Source organism: Parus major, chromosome 17 (genome assembly GCF_001522545.3).
Source record: "Parus major isolate Abel chromosome 17, Parus_major1.1, whole genome shotgun sequence".
NCBI classification, from domain to species: domain Eukaryota; kingdom Metazoa; phylum Chordata; class Aves; order Passeriformes; family Paridae; genus Parus; species Parus major.
This window is the reverse complement of record NC_031785.1, coordinates 878,523-904,826: the sequence shown is the minus strand read 5'-3', so window position 1 is coordinate 904,826 and position 26,304 is coordinate 878,523. Positions and strand designations below refer to the sequence as shown.

The 26,304-nt window shown below is 43.8% G+C and overlaps 2 protein-coding genes across 12 annotated transcripts in view; both read left to right on the top strand.

Annotated features, from left to right (window-relative positions):
* The window catches only part of SCAI (suppressor of cancer cell invasion), a 37,599-nt gene extending 29,536 nt beyond the window's left edge, over nt 1-8,063 (top strand). For 3 of the 4 annotated variants that reach the window (XM_015644943.2, XM_033518359.1, XM_015644944.3), the window contains exons 16-19: nt 761-833; nt 1,369-1,542; nt 1,624-1,724; nt 2,824-3,134. In XM_015644943.2, coding sequence (XP_015500429.1) covers nt 761-833; nt 1,369-1,542; nt 1,624-1,724; nt 2,824-2,973 — 498 coding nt within the window. In that variant the 3' untranslated portion in view covers nt 2,974-3,134. Of the gene's footprint in view, nt 1-760; nt 834-1,368; nt 1,543-1,623; nt 1,725-2,823 lie in introns of all 4 variants that reach the window. The other variant, XM_015644940.1, reaches the window with a different exon arrangement.
* A 595-nt stretch (nt 8,064-8,658) lies between these two features.
* On the top strand, nt 8,659-25,838 carry GOLGA1 (golgin A1). 8 transcript variants are annotated; one of them, XM_033518323.1, is made up of 23 exons: nt 8,659-8,736; nt 9,076-9,384; nt 11,011-11,101; nt 12,493-12,567; nt 13,055-13,152; nt 13,660-13,692; nt 14,220-14,348; nt 14,620-14,789; nt 15,174-15,285; nt 15,409-15,504; nt 15,723-15,848; nt 16,691-16,786; nt 17,219-17,314; nt 17,573-17,725; nt 17,963-18,058; nt 18,779-18,868; nt 19,672-19,774; nt 20,066-20,274; nt 20,399-20,560; nt 21,032-21,091; nt 21,633-21,797; nt 22,642-22,728; nt 23,566-25,838. In XM_033518323.1, the coding sequence occupies exons 2-23, from the start codon at nt 9,250-9,252 to the stop codon at nt 23,644-23,646; spliced, it is 2,463 nt and encodes an 820-aa protein (XP_033374214.1). In that variant the 5' UTR covers nt 8,659-8,736; nt 9,076-9,249; the 3' UTR covers nt 23,647-25,838. The 8 variants fall into 8 exon arrangements, with proteins under 8 accessions (XP_033374214.1, XP_033374219.1, XP_033374215.1 ...); XM_033518324.1 differs by lacking the exon at nt 8,659-8,736 and adding an exon at nt 8,796-8,986 and having other exon boundaries at nt 14,632-14,789; XM_033518326.1 differs by lacking the exon at nt 8,659-8,736 and adding an exon at nt 8,797-8,986 and having other exon boundaries at nt 20,066-20,184.
* The last annotated feature ends 466 nt before the right edge of the window (nt 25,839-26,304 follow it).

Genomic DNA, 26,304 nt, shown 5'->3' with positions numbered 1-26,304 from the left:
TAGCTTTGCAAGCATTCAGTTTTAAAAAAGCTGTTCTGGTGATAGCTGATGAAGTTATGTGCATGATTTTTGGCTTTTTTCCCTTTGTGTTAATTGTTTACCACCAGAGAGATATACAGTAGGAACATTACCAGGTAAATATTGGTGAAAGTGGACAATGGTGGTGTTTCAGGTTCTGGAGAAATTCTTGTGCAGTTGGACACTTTGGCACCATTTAAGGTGCTGGTGAAAGGGGCATGAAATGAGTATTGTAAAATGAGGGCTCAGTACAGCAGATGTTAAGGTTGTGACATACTTGCTTTAAAGGAAACTTACTTTCAAACTTTTCTCTGGGCTCTCATGTTTCATCAGACATAGCTCCTCCTGCTAGAAAGAAAAGGGGAAAGAAATATTTTTGACTGGGCAGTTCAGTTGGTGTTGAGGGAAGATGCTAAACCAAATTACTTTTACTTTTACTGTAGAACATGTTTTTTTATTTTCAAGTAATGTGTTATTACTGAAAGCCATATTTCCATGAAATTAGTGGCTGCCATCAGTAGCAAGGAAATGAGAGAATTGTAATTCCTTTAAAATGTAGTTGGCTATATTCCTTCTGTGCAGTGATTTCTGATAAGTGAACTTGTGTGACTCGTTGCCAATGCTCAGCTGTGTGAGGGGCATTGATATCTTCTGCCATTAATGTGATTTGTACCCTTGACTTGCTGAATATTCAGGGCAAGCAAAGTGACCATCAATACTTCAAAACTCTTATCTGTTACAGAATTTCACAAACTTATTTGGACAACCATTGGTGTGCTTGCTTTCTCCAACAGCATATCCAAAAGCATTACAAGGTATGTGCAGTATTGCATTTCCCAACAAGCTGCAGTTGCATCCTGTATCTATCCCAAACAGATTCCTCAGGAAAAAGCTTTTCACTGCTGTGTAACCCCTAAATCAGGTTACCAATGCCTGAAGTAGTATGATAAAGTTTAGCTATTGTATGTGGTAAATAATTTGTTCCAATGCTGATGACATTTCTACAGATGGCTCCAACAAGAGCTGGGAGCTCTCCTACACGGAGACTGAGGAAGTGGCCAGCCCAGCCTGGGGTGTGATGGTGGTTATTACAACTCTGGGCAGCTTTATTGCTCTCAAAAACGGGAGCAGCATCAGTTAAGGTGTCTTGGTGTTAATGCACTTCTCCAGCAAGCCTTTATTGCCAGTCATTGATCAGGTCTGCATGAGAGAAGGTGTAACTAACACACAGGAGTAGCTCCTCTGTGATGGAATTTAGTGGGTGAGCGACTTCGTTGTGTGGCAGGGACAGCGTTTCTGTTTCATGTGCCAAATGTATCCTTTTGTCTATTGATTTATTTTTCCTTTTAGATCAGTCTCAGCGGGGTAGCCTCTTCACACTCTTTCTGAACAATCCGTTAATGGCATTCCTGTTTGTCTCTGGATTATCAAGCATGCGCCGAGGATTATGGGAGAAGTGTCAGGATTACCTCAGAAAAATCAACCGGGACATTGCCCAGCTGCTGACCCACTCCCGATCCATAGGTATGGCCTGGCCGGGCACAGCTGAGCCTTTTGGGGGACTTGGAGCCTTTCTTAACTGAGCTTTCTTTGCCTTTTGTACAGACCAGTCATTTCTTCAGTTTTTTGGGGATGAATTTCTTCGCTTGCTTCTCACGAGATTTATCTTCTGTTCAGCTACTATGAGGATGCACAAAATCTTCCGGGTATGCAGGGATGTCTGTGCCTTTGTGGGAACTTCAGATCAGGGCCTGTAGAGCTGCCCTAGCTCAAGTGGGAGGGTCCAAGGGCTGAGCAGGTCTGGGTGACCTCAGGAAGGTGACTGATGCTCACATGCTGTTCCTGCAGCTTACACTGAGGCTGTGCCTTCGTGTGTCTCCAAAGGCACAAAGCCTTTGGCTTGCAGGAGCCTCAGTCCTGCATGTAGCACAGCAGGCACACTCCAGTTCAATTATGTCATTCTGGACAGCCTTGTCTGGTAGAAAAATTCCTCTTGATAACATAAGAATATTATTTCTATACAACCAAAAGGGTATAGAACAAGAATATAAGAGGAAGAGGGGAGGAGTGGGTCATTATTTCTGGAATGTATTCATGTGAATGGGTTTTGAAAGGTCTTTGAAGTGTAAATGAATACACTAAATAGGAAGATGGTATTTTGCCTCCCTGTTGGTTAAAGCTGTGCCAACAGAGAAGTCTGCTCTGGATCTACACCATTTTATATGAATGTTGGCATATAAACTGCCTGCTCCATTTTAAATACTGCAGGGAAGAATGGGACTGGAGCATTGAAAGGTGCAGTATTCAGTTGTGGAACTGCAGACGTCCAGCAGCTCTCCAAGCCTAAGTCAGCTACCTGGGCTGCTCTGATACCAGGGAGGAGAAGTAGGTCTGTGTTAGTGGGAAGAGATTTGCCCCCAGTGTCTTAGATATTTGTTTTAGGATGAGATGAAATCTCCCACTGGAGATGCTTACATGTCTGTAATTTCAAGAAATGAACTCCAGCCTCGTAGGTAAGTACAGGTGAATATTTTTTTGTCTCTTTTAGTGGTTTCCTTTTTCTTTTTTTTTTTTTTTTTCAAAGCCTTAGTGAACATACCAATCACTATCTGAGATGAACAGGCGTTTTTATTGCCACTGTGACCATCTCTGAGTCAATGGAAAGAGAAAACTGAAAATTGTAGACTATTTTCTGTCTCTGTGCCATACTGAGTACATTAGGGCACAATTGGCCTTTTGCTGTTTTCTTCCTAGAAGGTGTGAAAAGATGAGTGTCTGATTCTCTTTGTTTTCACTGTCATCTAGCAGGAGACTCGAAATTATCCTGAATCTTATCCTCAGCTGCCAAGAGATGAAACGGTGGAGAACCCTCACCTCCAAAAGCACATTTTGGAGCTGGCTTCCATACTGGATGTTAGGAATGTTTTCCTGGAAAACACACTCGATGACTACTAAAAGAAACTGTCTTACAGCAAAGGGGATTCCCTGGCCACAGATTTTGAATGGTGCAGTTTTATAATGTGAAAATCATAAAAGGAAGTACTTGATTTTATTTTTAAATTTAGGACCATTATTTTAAAAAATAATAATAAACAGCTATTAGTTGAGCTGTTCCATTCTGTATGGGGTCAATTTTATAAGCAGAAGTTTTCATGTCTTTTAAATGTTAAAGAATCACTAGAGGTTTATTTCTGGTCTTGTGGCTGTCAACCACATTTCCAACAGCTGATCCTAAGTATAGAAGTATTATTGGTTATACCTTTAGCCCACATTTGTGGAAATCCTTTATTTTTATACAATTTTAAGAAATTGGAAAGAAAAAAAATCAACAGAAAAAAACCAATATTTTATCCCCAAAGAGTTTGGATTTGAAAAGGTAAAGATGGAACCACACAGTGCAAACCAACAATAGCAATAACACAGATTCCTTCATAACAAATATATTTTTTCAGTCTTAGGCAAGTGAGGAGACAAAACTGTGGACAATTAAGTTGCATTTGGAGCAGTGCTTTGAAGTGAATTTTTAAAGATACTTAATGCTCCCTATAAGTTTGATGCAGCAGTTTTCTGTATGAACCCAAGGACCCGGTTGGGCAGGTGATCAATAGGTGAACAAACTGCAAACCCTGAAATTCAGCCCTCACCTCTCACTGTCGTGTGGGGCATCCTGCACAGGAGGAGGGGGCATTCTTCAGTTTGAGGTACTATATAGAAATTCCAGCATTTCCAGCAGGTGTTCCCCTCCTTTCCATGTGTGGATGGAATGTGTGGCTCCCAGAGCATGCTCACTCCCTGACAGGAGCTGAGAGGATGTCCTGTACAGTGCTGTGCCTGCCCCTCCTGTCACTCGTGTGTGTGACCCCACTGTGCCACAGCCCCGTGCCCCGGGAGAGGTGCTGATGTTCCCCTTGCAGGTGAAACCAAGTGGGAGCTGCCATAACCCCCTGGATGTTTTGCATGTCCCCCCTATGACTCAGTCCTGCCCTGGAAGCAGGAGCAGTGAGGGGCTCGGCTCCCCAGCCTGAGAGCTCAGGAGGGGCATCTGCAGGAGGACAGTGGCCTTTGGGAAGGGGCTGGCTGGAGAAGGCTCTTGTGGCTGCTGGGAAGAGTGCTGGCTGGCTCATATGGGACTGCACTGCCTGCCCTGCAGAGCTAGAGCAGCTCCTGGCAGTGCAGGGTGAGCAAGAATGAGGGAACGGAGATACTTTAAGCTATTAAATGGAAGAGTCAATTGCCACTGTTCCATGGGCTGCTAGAAAAGAAGTGAGAGGACAAGTCCAGTCAGTGCTTTTTGTTGAACCCCAGCCATGCCTCATGCTTAGGTGGAAACAGTGTAGAACTTGGTGACTGCTGTAGTGTCATGGCAGTCCTGGGTGCAGAGCATCACCCAGGGTGTGGTCTGGTCAGCCAGGTGAGCACTGGTGGGTCCATCCTGCCGAGGGATCACAGTGTGCAATAGCAGGAACGGCTGCAGTGTAGCTGGGGAGTTTGCATGAAGGTTCTCTGTAGCTGGGCTGAAGCTTGCACCATCCGTTCTTTATTTCCCAAGTGTACAAAATCCTGTGAATGCTTGTGTTTGTCCTAAGCAGTCTTGAAGCTGGTACATTGAGACCCCCCCACCCCTTGGTGCTGCTCTTTGGACTCTGGCAGGATTTCATTTCCCGGGCTGTGGAGTCTGTTCTAACAAGTGTGTGTTCATGTGTGTGCATGTGTGTGCTCGGCGTTTGTGTGTGTATGTACAGTACACATACATCTACTGGCTGGTGTAAATTGTAAATATGTATATATGTATAGGTACTTGTATATGTATTAAAAAGAATGAACCACTACAATGTCTATATACAAAATTTATATATACACACATACGCCATGTTGGGTGGATTCCACAAGGTGCTGCAGATCATTTGTGGTTGTACTAAAGGTTATGGCTCTTCTTCCACTGTAATTTGCTGTTTCCAGGGACTTACCCTTGGACCTTGAAGTAATTGATAACTGATTCCAGGTACAGGAGCCCTTAGCTGATCCCTGCCTTTCTGCCTAGTAGGAGGTCCCCAGTTGCTAAAACATGGGATTGTATGTGGAGGCTCAAGATGCAGGAAGCCTTTAATGCAGCAGCAAGTGAGAGGCAGGTTATTTGTTGCCCTTCCTGCTGTTCCTCTACCATCAGTGTTCAGCTTGCATGGAAAGGGGGAATTGAGTTTTCCCCAGCTCACTGCCTTCCAGCCAAATGCTTTTGCTTTGCTTTAGCTTTTGCTTTGATGAAGCTATTCTTATTTTGGTTCCATCTCTGTGGAAAAGAGTATGCTGTTTCCAAGCATAGGAGTGATGATGATGACGATTCCACTCGTGTGGGCTGGTGAACCTCTGGGACATTGCTTGTGAATTGACTGGGAAAGTCTTGGTGGTCCTCACCTTTGTTTAGCCAGGCTGAAGTGGGGAGTCCTTGCATGTGACCTGAGAGGCTTCTATCATTTGCAGCCCTTCAAGGAAGTTCTGTTTGCTTTTTGCCAAGGTAGATCTCATCAGAGAAGAATGCACTTTTTAAAATACATAATGCCCTGAAGAAGCTGGAATGTAGGAGGAGAATGTAGGCCTTCAAAATTAGTTCAGAAATTGAACTTAGCAGCAATGACTGTCCAAGTCAAAAATTAATTCTTGAGGTTCCTAATTCTCCTCTTACCTGCTGATCTTTGTTAGAAGGTCCAGAGCTGGGACATTCATAGATAAAGATTTCACTCATCTTCACTCATGGGAGGAGTATGGAATTGTACTGTGGAAGCAGAGGGCTCATACCCTCTGCTCTAGCTGTAGCTAGGATGAGTGTCTTGGATTTTGAGCCAGCCCCTTCTTTCCCACCCAAAGAACTGCATTCAAGATGAAAATGTTGATATTTTCCCCTCCAAGTAAAAGCTTGTCTTGTTTGAACTAAGTCATTCTAAATTTGTGCTACTGTGTGCTCTGTGCTATGGTCGTAGGTACCTCTTGGTGTATGCTTGTGTGTACTGAAGAAAATCTGGTTTCTGTATCTCGCAGTCCTCAGTGTGGAAGCGAAGCAAAGACTGACCCATTTTTAAGTGAGAAGAGAACAAATCCTTTTCTTCTCAGGCCTGATGCCTTCCCTCTTGTCTCGCTCTCCCTTTCTCCATGTATCTTTATTGCTTATATTAGCGGAGATGACTTGCCAGCACCAGGCAATGCCAAATTAAAGGGGTAAATTCTGCCTGTAATACATTGAGAGGACAAGGTGAACTGGACCAGCTGTGTCCTTACAGGACTGCTCCTGCCTGGCTCCCTACTCCCTGCATGTGGTGTGCTCAGATGAATCCTGCTCCCACAGTAGGTTTGTGCTCCTGCTCAAACTGGCTTTGGAACATCTCGCCAAAGTTACTGCCGTTGCCTTTTTTTCCCCTTTTGGCTTCTCCAAATAACAGTGACAGGGCAATGCAGGGTTATGGGTCTTTAATGCTCAGCTTTTTAATTCCTCTTGGGATGTGATGTGTCATTTTGCTTTGTGCACCAGCTAAATGGAGCACCAGCCTCCATGAGCTGCACAAACAGAACTTGTTCCCTGGAGTGCTTTCTTGAGAAGTTTCAGGACCTTTCTGTGAGCAAAAATCAAAATAATGTCTGTCAAGTCATGTCTGACTAAACCTCTCAAGACTGTTCCCCAGGGAGATGTGCAGAGATGTCTTTAAAGGATCATAGGAAATTGATGGGGGCAACAGGAAATTTGGCTCTAATTAATCATCTTTAGAAGCTACAATTTGAGTAGATCTAGTCAGGCTTCTCCCCTAAGGGTGGGATGGAAGTGCTGTTCCATAGCCCTTCCCTGGCATGAGTTAGGAAGCACCTCCCCTGCATCATCGCCTCCCATGTCCTGTAACCATGCTGTGCTGCAAGTCTGCTCCTTCCCAAAGCTAAAAATCTTGGAATCTGTCTCAACAACTGTTTTGTCTTGAGATCTCTTTTGTAAAAGCTTTACCTGTGTTCGATTCCTCAGTAAATGTCTGAGTGCAGCTCCGTGGTGCAGCAACGGCCGAGCCTCACTCAGTCCTGGGGGTGTTGGCAGCTGCTCTGTGGTGGCTGTGGCTGCTCCTGGGGCTGAGGGAGCTCTGCAGGCAGGAGAAGTTACCTGAACAAGGGAAAAAAAAAGTTTCGGAGAGCTGAAAACTGCTCTGTGGCCTTGTAAGGTCAGACTGGACACAGCAGCTGGGGCAAAGCTCTCCAGAGCAGATTATACACTCCTGTAACACTGGACTTGCAAAGCAATACTGTTCTGTGACCAAATGTATTTGGGTGCTTTGAAGATCCATAGAGATCCGCTCAAGAGAGCAGAGGACACACGTAACTTCTTTAGATTTAGGAGTAAGTCAGCCACTTCTTGTTTTCCCATCTAAACCATTATTGTGCCAAGACTGAGGAGAGCTAGTTCAGGATTTCTGAATCTGACACTTTTTGGGGTTAAGGACTGTCTCTGAATTCTGCCCAGATGCACCCATAGATGTTTTGTTCCTGGTTTCACTCCTGTTGGGAGCAGACCCCAGCACAGCTTGCTGGCCTGCAGGAGCCCCAGAGCAGAATAGATCTCACCAGCCCAGTCCCAGCAGCTGCTCCTTCCACAATAAACCCTACTGGGAGGATCTGCCCTCTTGACTTCACAGATGGCTTTTGGCGTGTGTTTATTACCATTCTGCCATTGACCTGGTTTGTTGGGAGCAGGATTCTGCCTCATGCAGGCTGAAAAGCACAACTTGATTCTGCCCTGGGCAAGGCCCGGTGAGAAGGATGAGGGGAGCGCAGGTGGGAGTGTTCGGGAGCGTTCTGGGAATGCAGAGGGACCGTGCCTCGGGCAGCCCAGCTGCGGAGGTACAGGGAGCGTTTTGCCTCTCTGAGAATCAAATTATTTATTACCAAAAGTAATTTTATAGTGAGTTGGTTGAAAGTTATTTTACAGCTGTGTGCCTGTATATCGTATTTTGGTAAAAACGGATATTTTCCTTAAAATATATAGAGATATATAAATAAACTTTTTTTGAGCAAATGGACTTTTTTGCAAGGGATCTGTAATCGCCAAAGCAGTGTGATGCCAGAAGCGACTCTGCCGTTGTTCGGGGAGGGAAGAAGCGCGTTTGCGTTCCTGCTGGACACTGCGGGAGAAGCAAAAGCCGCGATGGAACTGGGCCCTGCCGCTCCGGGCGGCTACCACAGACCGAGCGCCAGCCCCGCGTCCTGCTCGTCACCGCCTTTCCAGCCTTTCCAGAGACTTTGGAGCAGATTGCCGTTCGCTTTTGTCCCCGCCGCGCCGGGGCCGCTCCCGCCCGGTGTTCGCGGTTGTGCCGTGTCCGAGCCGTTCGCTGTCCCTGTCCCGGCCGCCGCTCCGGCCCCGCCGGCGGACTGTGCTGTCAATAAACTGTGGAAAACGCTCGTACCGACCCGCCTGGTCCGCTCCGGGGTGGGACAGCGGGAGGGAGGAGCGGGGCCAAGGGACGAGCGGGGCCGGGGGCGGAGCGGAGCGCAGGGGGCGGAGCGGAGCCGGGCCGGGGGCGGAGCCGGGCCGGGCCGGGGGCGGAGCGGAACCGGGCCGGGGGCGGAGCGGAGCCGGGCCGGGGGCGGAGCGGAACCGGCGCCGCTTCCGCCCCGCGCGGCGCTTCCGGGTCGGCGGTGTCCGGGAAAGCGGCGGCGGCCGCGGGACCGGCGAGGCCCGGCCGGGCATGGGCGGTGAGCAGCGAGGGGACGGAGAAGCGGGGGAGCAGAGCGCGGCCGGGCCGGGGCCACGGGGAAGCGGCGGTGACAGGCCGTCGGTGCCGGGGCAGAGCAGCCTCGCCGGGCCGGGCCTCCCGTGCGTGTGGGTGGGGGCCGGGCTGAGGGGACCCGCCCGAGCCCCGACGCCGCCGCCGTTTGGGGCCGTTGGTTTGGGACTTTAACGGATTCCTCTCCGGGAGATGCGATTTTTAACGTGTTGTAACAGGTGCGATGCTAAAAGGTTTTCTGTTACCTTTGAATGATTCATGCCGGTGGGGATTTTTAGTGTGGAACCCGTTTCTGTTTGATTTGCAGGTTCTGCCAGGCCTTGAGCGCTTTAATGGCACTAGAAATGCAGTAAACCAGTGGGTGAGGCTCAGAATTAAGTCTCAGCTTTTGGAAGCTTTAGACAGGAGTGTCAGTGTATTAAACGCTGGAGGTCGTGGCTTTCCAAAGGACCTGGATATTTCAGGGCTGTAGAGCAGAAAAATGTTTGCCAAATTGAAGAAGAAGATCGCAGAGGAGGCAGCGGTGGCTCCCAGGCCCGGAGGAGCCGCCCGCATCCCCAGGTCTGTCAGTAAGGAATCGATCACGTCTGTGGGAGCAGACTCCGGAGACGACTTTGTGAGTTTCACCTTGCTTTCAAATCTGATTTCTCTGACGGTATTTTTATTACGATTTTGCAGATAACCATTTTAAGTCTAGGGTGTTATTTGGATACGTGCTGTGGTGTCTTTGGAAGTGTATCTCTTACTGTATAAATGTATCATTAGCTTGAGTGAGCTTAAATATTGAAGAGTAAACGTTTGTTAAACATAGTTGTTGCCAGGAGGCTTCCATTTCCATGTAAATGTGAGTTACAAAGCTGCTTCAATACATTGATAAATAGATGTAAATTATTGAATGAAGTTGTAATTATGTTTAAGATATGTGTTAGTAAAATTAATTACAGATGCATAGAATCCTAGAATGGTTTGGGTTGGAGGTGACCTTTAAGTTTGTCTACCCCCTCGCATGGGTGGGGATGCCTTCTACTAGACCAGGTTGCTGCAAGTCCTGTTCCACCTGGCCTGGGACACTCCAGGGATGGGACAGCCACAGCTTCTCTGTCATTAGAAAAGCCAGCTAGACTCTGGCTTTCATTTTGCCTCTTGGTTTCCTCATACTCTTCCTACCTGAGGCACTGTATATGTCTCTGCTGAAAATGTGTGCAGTGTTGTGGCACTCAAAGCTATTGTAGTTCCTCTCTTTCATTACAGAGCATTGTTTAAAGAAGCAGTAAAATTCCAGCAGTGTGTGGGTTAAATGAAACCCTGGAATGCTCTGGAACCTCTGCCCTGGCTGTCTGTCACATTTTTGAAAGCCTGGATTAAGGCAGTGTCACCCCATTGCTGGAGCCAGCAGGGCCCACTGCAGAGCCAGCAGCAAGTCTCTGCTGTCTGCAGAGTGAAAAAGTTATTTACACAGTGGAACTTTAAATAATTTTTTTTTGAAGGTTTGAATTTTCTGTTCTGTTAAGCAGGAAGTTGGAGGTCCTAATGTTTAAATACATTTTATAGTAGATATGTATTAGTCGTGTGCTTTTCTGAGGTATTTTTTTTTTTAGCACTTAGGAAGTTCTCATGTAGAAATTCTGTTTACTGTCTTGCAAGTTTGTAGAATAGAAAATAAGTAATGGCAGTGACTAAAGTCTTGAGTGGTTTTCAGAAAATCTCCAAGAATTAGTTGTTTTATCAGTATTCATTTAACTGCTCTTGCCATTGATTTTTATGGAGGAAAAACCATAAGAGGACTCAGTTATGCAGCAGATTTTGTGTGGACAGATTGCCGCATCAGGGCTTCAGTGAGTTTATCCCACCTGAAAAGCATTACTGCTTCTTTTCTAATGACTTTGGTTTTCCTGACTCTCTCTTTGGCCTTCCTGGTGTCTGTGCTGTAGAGCCTGATTTCCTCCCCCTCAGTCATTCCATTCCCCATCTCCTCAGTGACAGTTTGGACAAACAGTTCCCAGCCCAGCTCCTTCCCAAGTGTTGTGCTCTGGGGAGCAGGGAGCCTGGTGCTATTAAGCCCTTGCTGGTTCTGTCCTTCACCATTTTTTACACATTCTGCTGTGCTAGTACGATTTTCCCCTCTATGTGGAAAACAAATGCTATTTGTAGGCAGGAGAGTGGTTATTATCCCAGACTTAATGTATGGCAGGATCACTTTTTCTAAATTTTGTAAGTTACAGAGTGTTGCTTTTCTCACAAGGCTTCTGATGGAAGCAGCTCCAGAGAGGATCTTTCATCCCAATTGTTGAGAAGAAATGAACAAATAAGAAAACTGGAGGTGAAGCTGTCTGGTATGTGCCCTAATACATACAAAACTTGTTACTTTAGAAGATGTTTTCCTTTGAATTTACATGGATTTATTTATTTATATTTATATTTATTTAATTTATTAAAAATACAAGGGGTTGGGGTCTAGAAAAATGATTTGTAGCAGCCCTGTTGATTGACAGCAAGAGAGTATTCAGTATCATTACTTTTTTATGAAGGCAACTGGGTGGTTGCTGATTTCAACAATCAATTTGTGTGATTCCTTGGAACAGCTGGGATAGCTTTCTGTCCCATATTTCAGACAGTGTCTGTCCCCACTTGTGTGTAATGGTTTGTTTCTCATAGGGTCTGAGCTTACTGGTGTTGACAGTAACAAGTGCAGTCCTTAATGGAGTGGGCTTGGAAATGAAGAAGAAACAAAGAATTCAACATAAAACAGTCCTGAGGCTTTTTTCTTTCTAATTCCTTGTTTTGTAAAGCTGTAGTGAAGGCTGGCACTGCTCTCCATCCCAGTTGTAGGGAGGGGACCAGAGACCAGGCTGGTCTTCTGTCTTCTGCTGCTTCCCAAACCTCATGGGAGGCCTTGGAAAATTAGGAAAGGTTACAGCCAGATCAGGATTATCTTAATTTATTCTGTAGATTTACCAGGCTTTAGTTTAAGAAAATATAGGCTTCAAAAATTATTTCACATCAAATTTCAAAGGCCCAAGTGCTCATCTGCTTGCACAAGGTGAACTTAAAAGTGCTGGCTGGGGTTTAACGCAGGAGAGGGAGTCTCTGAGTATCAGGAGTCTCATGCAGGCAGCCAAGCACTGAGTAAATCCTCTTTTCTGTCATACAGGAACTTCTCCAGGGTGTATATATACTCTCTTTGGGTTTTAATTCCCTGCCTCCCATGTCAGTTCTGAGAGAGGGTGAGGGCAGTGCTGTGGGACTGGAACAATGAGCAAATGGATGCAATGGCCATGAATTAACCCTTCCTTGCACCCTCCAGTGCCAGACACCTTTCTTGAACAGAGTTACATATATCACTGTCCTGGGATGAAGTAAAAAGGGAGGGACAGTTGTTCATTCTCTGGTTCTGCTCTTGTCTGTGTGACTGACACCCCTGGGACAGGCCCTTCTGTTTGTGCCAACCCTGTGGATAGTACAGAACTATTTGCTTGTGTTCATTGTTGTGGTCACCCAAGTTTTCCTCAGCAGGAATGATTTTCTGATTGAGAAAATCATTGTCATTTGCCACTCATCAACTTTCCTTTTTTTTCTTTTTCTTTTTTTTTTTTTTTTAATTTTTTTTTAATTTTTTTGCCCTTTATATTCTTTTTCTTTTATTTTTTATTTTTGTGTTACCCTAAAAATGTCCTTCCCCAATGTCTGTCCATTCCTGGTCTCTTCTTCTCCCTGCTCACCCAAGATTATGCTGATCAGATCCGAAATCTGCAGAAGATAAAAGAGAAGCTTGAAAATGCATTAGAAAAGCATCAGGATTGTATGTATTTTTCTTTATTTCCTTTCTGTTCAGTTAAGTTGGAAATTGCTGTGGTTGGATGGAAAGAGGTTTGGTGTGCAGGTGTGCTAATGATTTCCTTTCAAACTGTGCACCTCTGTACTGTGAACAATTAGAACACGAGTTGTTGCCTTATTCACAGCATAGAAAGCAGCAGCAGTGTGTTGAACAAAGTTGTTATTATACTCCTTCTGCCAAATTTGAGGCTAACAAGCAGGAAAGACCTTTTGGAAACGCACAGCTTTGTTCTAATCCAACAAGGAGCAGTATTCCTGTCTGCTGTTAGCTTTGGCTCTTGGCCATGTGCAAGCAGTGTGAGGGAATGAGTAGCACTGTGCTACAGCTACAGTCAAGATGGGGCTAATTACTTGCAAAAGAAACTCTTTAAAGTTATAAATAACTTACAGAAAAGTGAGAAACAATTTTAAAAGATGAGATTTTAACATAGCTGGTGGTTCTCTGTTGATAGCCTCCATGAGGAAGTTTCAGGAGCAGAATGAAGCTCATCAGGCCAGTCGAGCCAAGATGGCTGAAGGAATGGCTTTGGCCTTGGAAAAAAAGGATAAGGTAAGAGAGCTTGAGCAGGACTTTTGGCTCTCATGACCCTGATGTTCTAATCAGGTGTTGCTATTAATTAAAATAATTGCTGAGCACTGTGTGTGAGCGTGCCAGCGCTGAGGGAAGGAGGGAGCGCTGAGCTCAGTGCCAGGAATGGTGCAGGGCTTGTCACTGCTCAGACTGTTCCGACTGGTTTTAACAAGAGCCCACAAAAATTCCTAATGAAAGGTTGAGCTTGTGCTTGGATAAGATTCAATGGCAGTAGGCCTGTTGTCACATTTATTTTACTTGCATAAAACTTATCTATTCAGGTAGCATAAATGATTCTTCGGCCTTTATCTATTCAAGCACTGGCTGTTACTGTACTGCTGCTGATTATTTTTTTAATCATTACCAAAGCTTAGTATGTGCTAACAATACAATTATTTATTTTTTTTTTTTACTGTAATTGCTGTCCTTGAAAGTCTACAAATGGATTTTGATACCTTTTTTCTCCTTTCTTTCTTTCTTGTTCAGGAGTGGATGGAAAAACTTGGTCAGGTTGAAAAGGTAATTAACCTTGGATGTTTTTCTCAGGGGGTGTAGTGTGTCTCTGTGTATTTGCAAACACCATCCTGCACACTTCCAGCTCTATCAGAACTCAACTCTGTTCAACCCTTTTTTATTATTTGGTCTTTGTTCAGTGGGAGAGGCCAATCGTGTGCTTTTTGTTACCAGCCCAAATGCTTGGGGAGGTCTTTCTGGTTTGATTTTTCAGTGGGGAAGTAAAGAACGATGAGTTGTGATGGGAAAGTTGTCCTTCTGTAAGGTGGTACATTGTCTATGTTTAAGAGTTTAGTTTAGATGGTCATTGCTGGCATTGTAATGAATTCAGATTTCTTTATGTTTTTCTGAAGTTTGGTATTTTACACTGTGATATAAATCTGAAAGGATTTCTAATTCTATATGGAGCTCCATCAGGATCTGTATGGCTGCACGACAAGATTCCTTTCCCAGAGAGTTTACCCAAACTCCCATTAACTTGACATGAGCAGATAGATATCCTTTGATTTCCTTTTGTTCTGTTCATTTATCAGGAAAAAAAAATGCTTCAAACACAGTTACAAGAAATGAGGGAGCAGAGTTTGAACCTTTTCCAAAAACGAGATGAAATCGATGAACTGGAGGGCTTTCAGCAGCAGGAAATTGCCAAAGTTAAACACATGGTAAGAATATTTTAAACTTTTGATTTCCTATAATTTTTACAAGAATATTAAGTTAGTGGTAGCCCAGCATTCATTTTTTTCAGCCTTTATGCTTGTACACAGATTTGGTTAGTGTCAAAATCCTAACAGTAGGTATTGAATGCAATATTGCTGTAATAACATAATTATTTCAGTTCAGCCCACAAATTAGTAAAACAGGCAAGTTTCAATGAAAAGGTTTGTCAGTGTTACTGGTCATCTGTAATGCCAAAGATAATCTTCTAATATCCAGCTTTTGAAAAAGGAAGAATCTCTGAGCAGAACAGAACAGGAGCTCGAGGCACATGCTCAAGAACTGACGCGTGCCCAGGCGGAGCTGCAGGAGGCGAGGAGCGAGTCCTCGGGCCTGAGGAAGGATCTCCAGGACTTGCAGCAGCAGTTCCTGGAGCTGGAGGCTCGGAGGTATGGAGCTGAGGATTTCAGAGGAGCAGTGGATGTGTTTCCCCTGTTTTTTAACTTCATACTCAGTCTGTCTCCTCAGAAGTGTTTGTATATGTAGTGAGTTGACTGAATTTTTGCCTCTGCTATGGTCCTGGGGATGTAAATGCCAAGCCAATGATAATAATACTTTTTTTGTAAATTATTTATATTTTCCATAGTTTGAATGCTTGTCTATCACTTTTTTATCGAAAATGTATAATCAAGCAGTGATTGATGATGGTGGCTGGTTTTAGGACAAGAAAACTTTGTTGATGCTTAATCCGTTTTCATAAGCAGCAGAATTATCTGCTAAAGATTATTTTTCTGGAACGGTATGTCACTTGTTTTTATTCTCTTTCTGTGAAGAGATGAACTAATGACAGCTGAGACAAATGCAGAAAATAAGATCACTGCTCTGGAGTTAAGAGAACAGGAGCTACAAACTGTCATTCAGCAGCTTTCTGTAGACTTGCAAAATGTAAGTTTGAGCCAAGTGAGATTTGATTCAAAGAGCTCCATGTCTGCAGAAGTTAGATTAGATATCAGTTATGTGGTGCTGGAAATGTAAGTTTCAAAGTAAGTCATTTCTCAAAATGTTTAGGCTCGAGTGGCTGGTTCTGGTTGTGAGAAGAGACTGGAAATGTTACAAGTGGAGCATGAATCTCTGAAGGTGGAATATGAGCAACAGAAGCAAAAGGTGAGGTGGTTTCAGATGCATGTGCTGGTGTAAAGGTGCACATTTGGGTAATGTACACCTTTGTGTAGTTGGAAGTTTGGTGTCTAGAAAGTGTTCTGGGATTATATTGTCTTTCAAATAGGACTTTCCTTTCTACTGGCATTTCCAAAAGACAAACCACAACAGATTAGCTGAAAGCTTCATTACAAAAAAGATTCTGTGATTTTTTATTTTCACAGATGACTTTTGAATTTGCTGAGAAAGATAAATTTACTGAACAGCTGCAGGAAAAGGTGTCTTCCCTGGAAAAAAAGCTAGAGAGAAATCTCTCAGGAGATGAACACGTGCGGGAGCTGCTCAAAGAGGTAATTACACAGTTAAAGGCTGCTTAGAAGTACAATATTAGTGAGTTGTTTGTTTTGGGTTTTTTAGGTCATACATTGCTTCTCACACATGGAAAGAAAGCTGCTGATGTCATACAGCCACATTTGTCCTGTTAGTGTGTTTTGGCACACTGTCTGTGCCGGGCAGCACATGTGGGTGGCTACACTGAGCCTGTTTGTGTAAATCCTGCACAGATGTCTGTGTTGGCCTTTCTGCATTGTCTGTTTGGGCACTGCATCTGACTGCTTAGAAGGAAGAGAGCAGCTTTCTAGCATCCCCACAGGAGGTGGAACAATTAGGGAGTTTTTCTAATTAATCCTTACAAGAAGAGTGAATGCTTTTCCTTGTTCTGTGGCAAGGCAGTGGGGCAGGGAGGGAACTGTTTGCACATAGGTGTGCAAACAGAATGTTGTATGCCGAAAACCTCAGCCTTAGAACTGCTGACAAACAGCTGAAAACAGAAAGTTAGCTGTGTTTTATCCCCTTTCTCTCATTGCTTCTTGATCTCTTTCTCAAGCACTGATGCTCCTGCTCAGAATCAGCTTGGAGCAATGTTTCCCCAGCTGGCTCCTGGGGAGACAAGGGGGTGTTTGCTGTTCCCTGGTCAGGATGCCTACAGTCGCATCATCTCAGTGTTGCTGCTACAAAAGGACTTGGCTTAGTGAACTCAAGGCAGTTTAAAGTTCACCTAAAGATATTAAAACATTCTGTCCCATTTTAGTTTGACCTTATTAATGAAATAAAAAGGGAAATTTTAATTATCCCCCCAGCTTATGTCTTTGTCCATCCTTCTTTGTGTTCTTCACCTCAATGTAATCTTCAGAAAGCTGCTCTTGAGCAGAGGCTGGAGGAGAGCAGGCAGCAGGTACTGACAGACAGGACACGGCACAGCGAGGCTGTGAACCGGTTGGAAACACAGGTGAGTAGTTTTTAATCTCACCACAGATCCCCCTCTTTTCATCCCCTGTGCCCTATTCCTCCTCCCCTCACTGGACTCCTAGCCAAAGGTGAGACTGCACATTTAGTCACATTTAGTCTTGAAGGGACAATAATTGATCAGTGTCTCTGGACATCTCCACACTTCATGGGTGGAGGAGGGCCTAGAGGTGAAGACAGAGGTTTTGTGCAGATCCTCCCTGTACTAAGAAACAACTCAAGTGCAAGCATTGCTGGGGCAGTGCTGTGGTGAAGAATTTCTAAAACTAGCATGTGTCAAATAGCCTCTTTGATCTCTGTGGTTTCAGGGATTTAACATTTACCTTCCCCTCCTGGGCCACTTTGTGTTATGCAAACGTTTTTTAGTAACATAGATGCCAGTGGGTAAGGCATTTAATTCATGGTGTAATTTTAGAATAAAGAACTGGAAGAGAAACTACAGATTGCAACAGAAACATTGAAAAAGAGCAAAGAAGTAGCTGCTGACCGGGATCTGAAGATCCAGAAGCTAGTGAGTATCCTGCATGTTTCACTGACCAGAAACAGATTAGTCTTCAGCACCCCCAGAGACAATCACTTCTCTGTTTTGTTATTCAAGTGTTTGTTTTCTTGCTGTTTGTCTCCTGAGCTCCGGTCTGTGAGTACATGACACTACTGCCAAAGGAATAATGTCCCTCAGTTTGAGAGTGTTTCATGGAATGGTGTCTGGTCTTGTCAGAATATGTCAAAATACCATTTTATTGATGTGGGTTTATTTATTTTTCTTAAGCAAACTGATCTAGAGGATGAAAGAAATCAACTGCAGCAACAGATTTTAAGTGAGAAACATCAGTATGATCAGAAAGTTACTGGGCTGGAGTCTCAGATTGGTGCTCTTGAAAAGGCTTGGGAATTGGATAAAACAACAACTCAGCACAGGATTGTAAGTAGAAAAACTGTCTGCTGGGTTGTGAGAGTCTTCACAACATGATTTTAAGACAGCCTGTAAAGCTTGCTTGTTGTCTTAATGTTCTTATTCAGCGCTCCTGGTATTATAATAGGAGATACCTTACCTTACTTTGAGGAACTAAATATGAGCACAGCATTAGATGTGTTTAATTGTATAGGAAAAAGCATTAGAATAATTGTACTGGGTATTTAAACAGTCTTTATTTTACAGAGCCAATTGGAAAAGGAAAATGAAAACCTCAAGAGAAGCAAAGAAGAGTATGAGAGTTCTTTAAAACAACAGGAGTCTGAACTGAACAGGCTAAAGGTAAGGGCTGAACTGGGTACTGGCATTATTTTGGGATCAGAGCTGAGGCTGGGGAGCAGTAAACAGCACAGTGGGTTACATTGAGTACTTGGAGGCTTGTTATGTTCAGGTTGCAGGTACTTGGAGCTGTAAATCATCTCTGGTGCTCAGCAGAAATGTGTTTGAGAAGCATTACAAAGGGCTGATCTTTTTCTGACTCAGAATTCTTGGGTGTGCCTAAATCAAGCAGAAATAATACATTCCCATATTGTCAGGGATGTGAAGAGCTTGGAAATCCTGTTAGCAGTGGTGAATACAGAATAGTTCAATATCAGATTCCACTCACAGTGTTCAAACCAAAACGTTAAAAATTTAAATTCTTTGGGTGTTTACAGTTTATCCAATTTTGACTGTAATTTTAGATAGTTGACATTTTTTCCGTAGCTACTCCTGGATGCACAATTGGAATAAAGATCTGTTGTAGCAAGGAGCTACTTCTTTGTAATAGAGACTTCAAGCTGAAAGATCTAAGCATTGGGCTTGTTTGGGTTCTTACATCAGTTCTATGTAGCTCTTGCAAATGCAGAGAGCAGCAGTCAGTAAAACAAAACCTAACTCATTTGGAAATTGTAGTGTGTAAGAAAACTCATAAATGTAGTCCTAATAGATTTGGGGATAAAGATGAGAGACTGACTTGATTTAGTTGTCTCACATAACCTCTCAATTACTTTGGGTTTGCAGAATGAGATGAGCAGCAGAGAAACTGTCAGTGTGGAAATTGCCAAAGCACTGGAGGAAACACGGAAACAGAGAGAGGAATTGCAACAGCAGGTTGGTTAATAATGACTGGTTTAAAGTGTATTTGAGACGTCCCAACTTTTCAAAGAACAGACTAGGTTTGGATTTCTTTATCCTAACATTCAAGACCATTGGTCAGAATCATATCCACAGCATGTGAGACAGCAGTGGTTGCCTCAGTAAACTTGAGACTGTTTCAGAGCCCTGTAATCTGTGAGGTGTTACTGTCTCAGTGCACTGGCCATCCGGAGCCTCTGACATCTGGCAGCTTCCTTTAAAGAAACCTGTTTGTCCTGGTGAGTTCCTTTCAGTGCCTGTGTCACATCTGATTCCTCCAGAGCACAGCAGTTGTAAAATTGTACATTTCCTCATAGGGAGGAGCTTGTGTCCAGTACCAAATGTAAGTTCTAGGTAGTCTTGGTTTCCTCTTCCTGTGTAAAATATAGTGGATAATGTGAGCTTATGTTTGCTTAAAGTAACAACTGTCAACTGAGCAAGTTTGACTGGAGTTAGTCCCATCTTTTGGTTTCTTTATTCTTCTGGGACTGCTGTAGATCTGTGCTTGCTGGGCCAGATTTGTGTAGAAGGGGTTTAAGGCCATGTCCTGTTTTGCTCAGGGGCTTTTGCAGCTGCCACATGCTGGCTGTGACAATCTGATGGTGGCACAGAAGCCAAGCAGGGTTTAGCTCTTCCAGTATTAACATGAGTGCTTGTTACTGAGGGCAGCATTATGGAGGTGGTGCCTGCTAAGCCTCTGGAGGATGTTGGATATTTCAACATCCTCTTCCTGTTTTATATCTTTAATGACTCCTGTTCATTGTTTTTCTGCTTTGAAGGTTTCACATCTGAATGTCCTAATAAAGGAGAAAGACCAGCTGATTGATGAAAAATGTGATCTGCTGCTAAAACAAAAGGAAAAACTGAACCAACTCAGTCAAGGTTAGACCAAACGAGTCTACTGTATCCCAGACAACTTTAAGTACAATCTCTAGTTCTGCTAGAGACTTGTCTTTACTAGTTCTTGCCTGATAGATTTTATTTTTTCTAGATTTTTCTTCCATATGTAATCTCTTAGAAATTTCAAAATGGTTTATTGTTCACTAACAATTGGACATTCACTGCCAGTGTCTCTTTGTCTCTCCCTGGCTTTCTGTCTTCATGACAGACAAAATGGATTAGAAGCTCCCATCTGATGTGCATCTGATACTAAGCAGGTCTCTCCTTTCCCAGACCATGAAGCTGCCTTGCTGCAGGTGCATCAGTTACAGTTGGACATAGAAGCAAGTCAGAGCCAAGCAGTGGAGAAAGAGGAAACAGCAAGAAAAGAAATTGATGAGCTGAAGCTGCAGGTACAGGAGTGCCTGTTGGCCAGAGAGCATGAGAAAAATGTGAGTGCAGTTGGAAATCCATCCTGTCAGACTTCCCAGGAAAAGAGGGAGGTGCGCAGGAGCCCCCCAGTTCTGTCTTGCCTGGACAATAAAAAAAAAAAAGCCTGGCTTTTTGCCTGGGGAGTGTTCTTGGGCTGCAAATGTTATATCTCCACTTCACTGTTTATTTTTATAGGTTTTAGAAATGGAGGAGTCAACGAGGGTCTTGAACAATGAGCATTTCCCTTCTCCAGAAAACTCTGTGGTAGAACAGAACGGAGAGGTGGCAGCTGCAGATGTCATTCAACTTCAGAAGGATAACAGAGAGCTGGAACAGCAAATTGCTGAGAAAAACAAGGTGAAGAGAAACCTTGTAGTCTTTCCCCTTTTAATTAGGAAGCCAAGTAATTGGTGCTGCAGCCTTAAAAGGACAGGCCTGTCTAATTTGAATCCAGTACTCTGTGAGTAAATGCTTTTCTCTGGATTGCACATCTACTAAACATGAATAAAAACTGCAGCAAGAGCTGCATGAATCCTGATCTTTTTTGGCAGAAAGATGCACCAAATGATACTATTTACAGCTTTCCTGCAGAGCCCTTTTGTGTGAATTGGGTTCAGTTCCACGGTGCTGTCACATGAAAGCCCAAGTGTCCTGTCACGTGTCTGCTGCTGTGTGCAGCTGGCAAGGCAAGGCTTTCAGGTTGCTTCTTCACTGTCAGTGTTGGTTAATTATTTTTTCATTCAGTACTTGTTTATCATGGGTTTTTCCAGATACCTGGGGGTCCTGACAATAAATATTGTGTTAAACTCTCCTTTGCTGTGCTTACAGATGATAAAGCAGCTTCAGCAAAGAATGACAGAACTCAAGAAAACTCTCCAGAAAGAGCTGGTAAGAGTTGTGTGTTTTCAGTCCCTTAAGATTGCACTTGCTGGCAGGTACTTGCACTGCCATTCCAAAACCTTGACTGCTAACACCCCTTCCATCTCTCTGCAATGGTTTATCACTCCAAGAAAAAAAAATCTATTTAAAAAAAAATTAACAGGGGCTTTTAAATTGTTATTTTTGCTCTGATGTTGAAAATTATTCTGAAGAAAGCCCACATTTGAAGGGCTCAGAGCAGGTTAGTGATAGGTGATATCACCAAGTGATTGTTTCCACTATGGAGCCAGTTCCATGCTGGTTTGGGAACATACACAGAACACTGACATCAACCAGCTCCTGTCCTGGAGTGTAGAGAGAGCTGGAGCCACTTCTCTGCTGTGACCCCATGAAGGACGAGGAGCTGTTGATGCCCAATTTGTACCCACCCAATTTGTAAAGAGGTACAACCCTCTTTAGATATCCTGAACCTAGACCCCTCCCAGTGTCAAGCTAACAGCATCTGCAATGTGCTTCTCTTTTTCTTCTGTGGGTTTGGGTTTTTTTGTAGAAAATAAGGCCTGAGAGTGAGGTACCTGAGCTACGTGCAAATTCTGAAGTGCCTAATGCTTCTGTGACTGTCACCAACAACTCTGACTTGAACGACTCAAGGGAGATAAACTTCGAGTACCTTAAACACGTTGTACTAAAGTTCATGTCCTGCAGGGAATCTGAGGTAAAGGTGCCACTTACCTTCTCTTTCTATATCTGTCTTTCTCTAGAAATTTACACCTGTCACCTCCTAAGGACACTTTATGCCAATTCCATAATTTTACAATTAAAAAGTATACAGTGGGGGCAATAATACAAAATAGCTGACAGCAATGTGTTTGGAAGTACTGACTACTATGAACTAATAGGAAAGGGAAATGTGAGTTTTTAGGAGGTAGTTACATCTGGTTGTTAGAGATCTGCATCTATGAGAGATTCCCTCTGCACTGCTCTGAAGAGCATATGGAGTATGAAATTAGAAAGGCTGTACATTTAAGAAAGAGGAAAAAAACAAAAAAAAAAATACATAAATCACTTGCTATTCGTCTGTAAGAGGTAATTTCTTGTACATTTGGAGCTCCTTCCTGTTCTCCACACATTGTGTTAAAAAGTCATACCAACAAAACACTTAATTGCAAGTCAGGGGGTAAGGTAAAAATTACTGTAGAATTCCATGGTATCCCAAGTGCTTGACTCTGTTACTGTGCCCCAGTTAGACTGTGGAGTTAATGTGCCCCAGTGTGTATTTCAAATTACAGGAATCTCTCCTGCCTCATGCTGGTTTAAGCCACCTTTTAAAGCAGGAGCCAAGCTGCTTCTCTACTCTGACTAATCAGGTTCCCACCTGTCTTCTTTCCCTAAAACAAGAACAGAAAGCCAGGAAACACACAAGTAAGATACTGACCATCCTAGCCCACTGAAACTGGGAATAATGGGAGACTGCTGTTCTGCTGAAGTCTGTGACAGACCTACAGAACTCTGTGCTGAGTGTAGAGCATCATAAGCAACACAACTCTGGTTTCTTTCAGGCATTCCATCTCATTAAAGCTGTGTCTGTGTTACTGAATTTTTCACAAGAGGAAGAAAACATGCTCAAAGAAACTCTGGAGTACAAGGTAAGGGTTCTGTGCCATATGTGGTCTCTAATGGGATTCCCAGGAGACAGTGAAAATTCCTAGATGCTGGGAGATTAAAAAAAGTCTTTTTATCCAAACATTACCTACAATAATAAATGTAATTTATTATTAAAATGTTAGCTGACCACATGTATGCATGCCAGGGATTGTCCATTTCAGTGAGAGAAACAGCAGCTTTCTGGTGCTCAGAGGAATTGGAGCACAGCTAAGTCCACTGGGCAAAATCTGTGGGGAGAAGCTGGAAGCTCCTCACCCAAACGGTCAGTGTTTGACAGCAGGAGCCTAATTCTGGGTTTGTCCTTTTGACATTGGGCTAGGATGCCAAGATCTGTCTCCTTTCCATGGGCTGAGATCTGCATGGCCCTGGCTGTGTGGTGGTTAGGGAATGTTCAGTGAGTGCTACCTCCAGCAGTGAGTTCAGCTCCAGGTCCTGCATCATCTCTGCCCACCCAGGGAGCTGGGATGTTCAGTCTGTGGATGATTTCCTCACCATCTGGTTCAGGGAACACTGTAATGCTACACTGACTAAAGGCACAGTGTTTAAATGACTGCAGAATTCTAATCTGAAATTATTTTAAAGGAATATATATAAGTATAATCTTCAGTCATTTTCACCTGTGAGAAGTGGGCGCTGTTCCTTCCAGATTTGATTGTGTGAAGCTGCCTCCACTTCTTCAGTCTGGAGTCTGCAGCATTCTGATCTATAAATAGGTCTTTCCATCAAATGATGAGAACATGGCTGTGTACCATATTATTTCTCTTTCACATCTTACAAGTGTGAACCTGTGTGATGTGTGTTGTGCTGTTGTGTCCTAGATGTCCTGGTTTGGGTCAAAGCCATCTCCCAAAGGCAGCATCCGGCCCTCTATCTCAAGCCCAAGGACTCTGTGGCCTTAAGGGAACCTGAAGGTGGCAGGCAGTATCCAGGCACTTCTTTCTGTGAAAAGAATGCTGAACACACTGCTCCAGGTGTGTCTTAATCACTGTCATTGCAGTATTTTGTACAAGAACTTCTGGCTCTGTTTACAAAACTAATACTGTGCAAGGAGACATTTTCACTACAGACTGGAACAGCTCTGGGCTGGAGTCGGGGACCACCTCGGTGTCTGTGATGGGAGAGCAGCTCCTTGTGCTCATCACTCCTGGGTTCCTGGCACCAGAGGGTTCTGAGGACCTTGCTGACAGCAGTGCTGCCAGCTCTGTCTCTTGGGGTGGTGATTCCAGCTGCTGTTCCAGGGTGCTGGAGTCCAGTGACTCTGGGCACAGAAAAGCTGCTTGTCTGGCTGTGGGAAGCCAGCAATGAAAAATGTGTTGGCAGAACAGTGTTGAGAGTAGGATGGTTTGCAAAGCCTTTCACAGGACAGGAGCAGGAGCTTTAACCAAAAAAGAACTCTGCCTTGCCTTCTAATACTGACATAACTAATGGTTGGCATTTTTTCATATCACTGTGTAATTTAAGGTGCATTTATCCTGGCCTGCAGTCCTCAAGGCTGCATGTTGATGATTATTTAATTTGAGAGCACAACTTTAGAGTTGTCTGATTTTACTTTTCTTAAAGAAAAATAATATTTAAAATGGTCTTAATTATAGTACCTAATCCTCAGTCGCCTTTAAAACTAATCCATTAGCCTGTTCCATGGGTTGTTAGCAGTGGGAAAAGGGGTAGGAAACCATTTTAAATTTTTAAAGGTGAGTTCCAGCTATTGTAAATCCACACTGAAAAATACCTTTTATTTAAAAAAAATAACAATCTAGTGACAAAGGGTGAAGAATGCTGGTACTAAACACTTTGATTTGTTTTGATTTGTTTTAGCAACAAATCCTCATAACCAGGATGTGTCTCTTTGGTTGTGGTTTTCTGTACTTCAAATACTGATGCTTAAAAACTGTTACAAATATGTTAGCTGTGTCCTGACTATTATGGTAAAAGAAATGCTGCTCATGAGGGGTTTGAGGGTAAAATTCAACTCTTAGTGAACAAATTGTGGTTCCAGCAGCTTGTTTTCCTAGTACAGTAAGGAAAGGGGACCAAGGTGGCACTTCCTCCCTGGAAGCACAGTTTTGCCCAGTTATTAACACCACTGCAAAATCTGAATCCCAATGGGAAGCAGCACTAAGTCTGACTTCTGAAAACTGAGACCTGTTTCCAAAAATCTACACGTGTATGGAATTCAGCTGCAGTTCTGGGAATTCTCTTACAAGGAAGTTCATACTTCTGTTAAATATACTGAGGATAATTCAAGCTTTCTCCAATGGAGATCCAGCAGGAGGTGGATGTGCTGATGCAGAGGATCCAGACCCTGCTGGTCTCCCAGACAGCTGCACCCCAGACATGGTACCCCAGGAGCTGTCACTGGGCACAGGTGATGCTCCTCAGCTTAGAGCCAGGTTGGATTTGTCTGAAGTTAAGAAAACCAACAGAATTTTTTGGTACACTAAAGCTTGTCCAAACAGTCCAGTAACCAGATTCATGGCACTTCCAGACAGGATAGAGCATGGAAGGGTTCAGCCCTGCTCTACTGTAAAAAAAGACAATCAAAAAGTGCATTTATTTAAGTTGTTTTTTTACTGAGATACAGCAGGGTGGAATAACCCTGTTGGTTCTGGGAAGATTTTATTCTCTGAGATCTTTTCCTTTCTAATGTCCCTTTACCCTGCTCTGTTTCTGTGGGACCAGGGGTCAGGACTCCCTCACTCCCACTGCTCCCTGTTGAATTGGGTTTATGCTGATCCTGGCTTCAGAGGTTACTGCTGAACAGTAAGAGAAGCAGGACAGGCAGCCTGGAACTGAGTGACCTGAAATCGTAGGTTATATATTCACTAACTTCAGTTTCAGATCCCAAAGCTCACACAGGATCAATTTACCATAAACTAGTTCTTAAGTGTTGAGTTTTCATTAGGTATCAGAGCAAGACTGGTGTGTATACATGTATTAAAAAGCTAATGCACTTTCCCTTGTCTCAGAACAGTGGTTATACATAATCTTTTCTATCACCATTGGATTTCTTTCCTTCTGTGCTGTAAATATGGATTGTATGATGAAACACTATGAAATTTGTGGTGCAATACATTTTGGATCAAACCCCTAATCTTGATTTCTTTCTTTTTATAGTTCTGGTTGTCTCCTCTGGGATGCTGTAGTTATTTAAAATTGACTTTTAAACCATGACCCAAACCCCACCTTTGCCCAGGGTGAGGATGGGTGTGCCAGCTCTGCCACCAAGGCCTCTCTCAGGGAGTTGTGCCACAATGAGGTGGCACTGCTGCTTCCAAAATCACCTCCCACCAGGAGCAGCTGCTGCTGCACTTTGAGCAGCTGATGGAAGCAAGGACTGGGTGGAGCTGGGGCTCCCTGAGCAGCTGCTCCTTGGTGCCAAAGGGCAGGGAGCTCTGCCCCAGCCAGAGGGATGTGGGGCCAGCCCTGGAGCCAGGGGTCGTGTCCTGCCTGGGCAAAGCACAGGCAACACATCTGGTGCAGAGGACACACTAATACACAAATCACAAGTTCTGAAATATCTTCTTGACTTCCTAGCATGAACAAGAATATAAAAATCA

Coding starts and splice junctions, on each gene's coding strand:
- GOLGA1 (XM_033518323.1), top strand. CDS start 9,250: ATGTTTGCCAAATTGAAGAAGAAGATCGCAGAGGAGGCAGCGGTGGCT. Junction 17,315..17,572: donor ATCTGAAGATCCAGAAGCTA/GTGAGTATCCTG, acceptor ATTTTTCTTAAG/CAAACTGATCTAGAGGATGA. Junction 20,275..20,398: donor CTTCCCAGGAAAAGAGGGAG/GTGCGCAGGAGC, acceptor TTATTTTTATAG/GTTTTAGAAATGGAGGAGTC.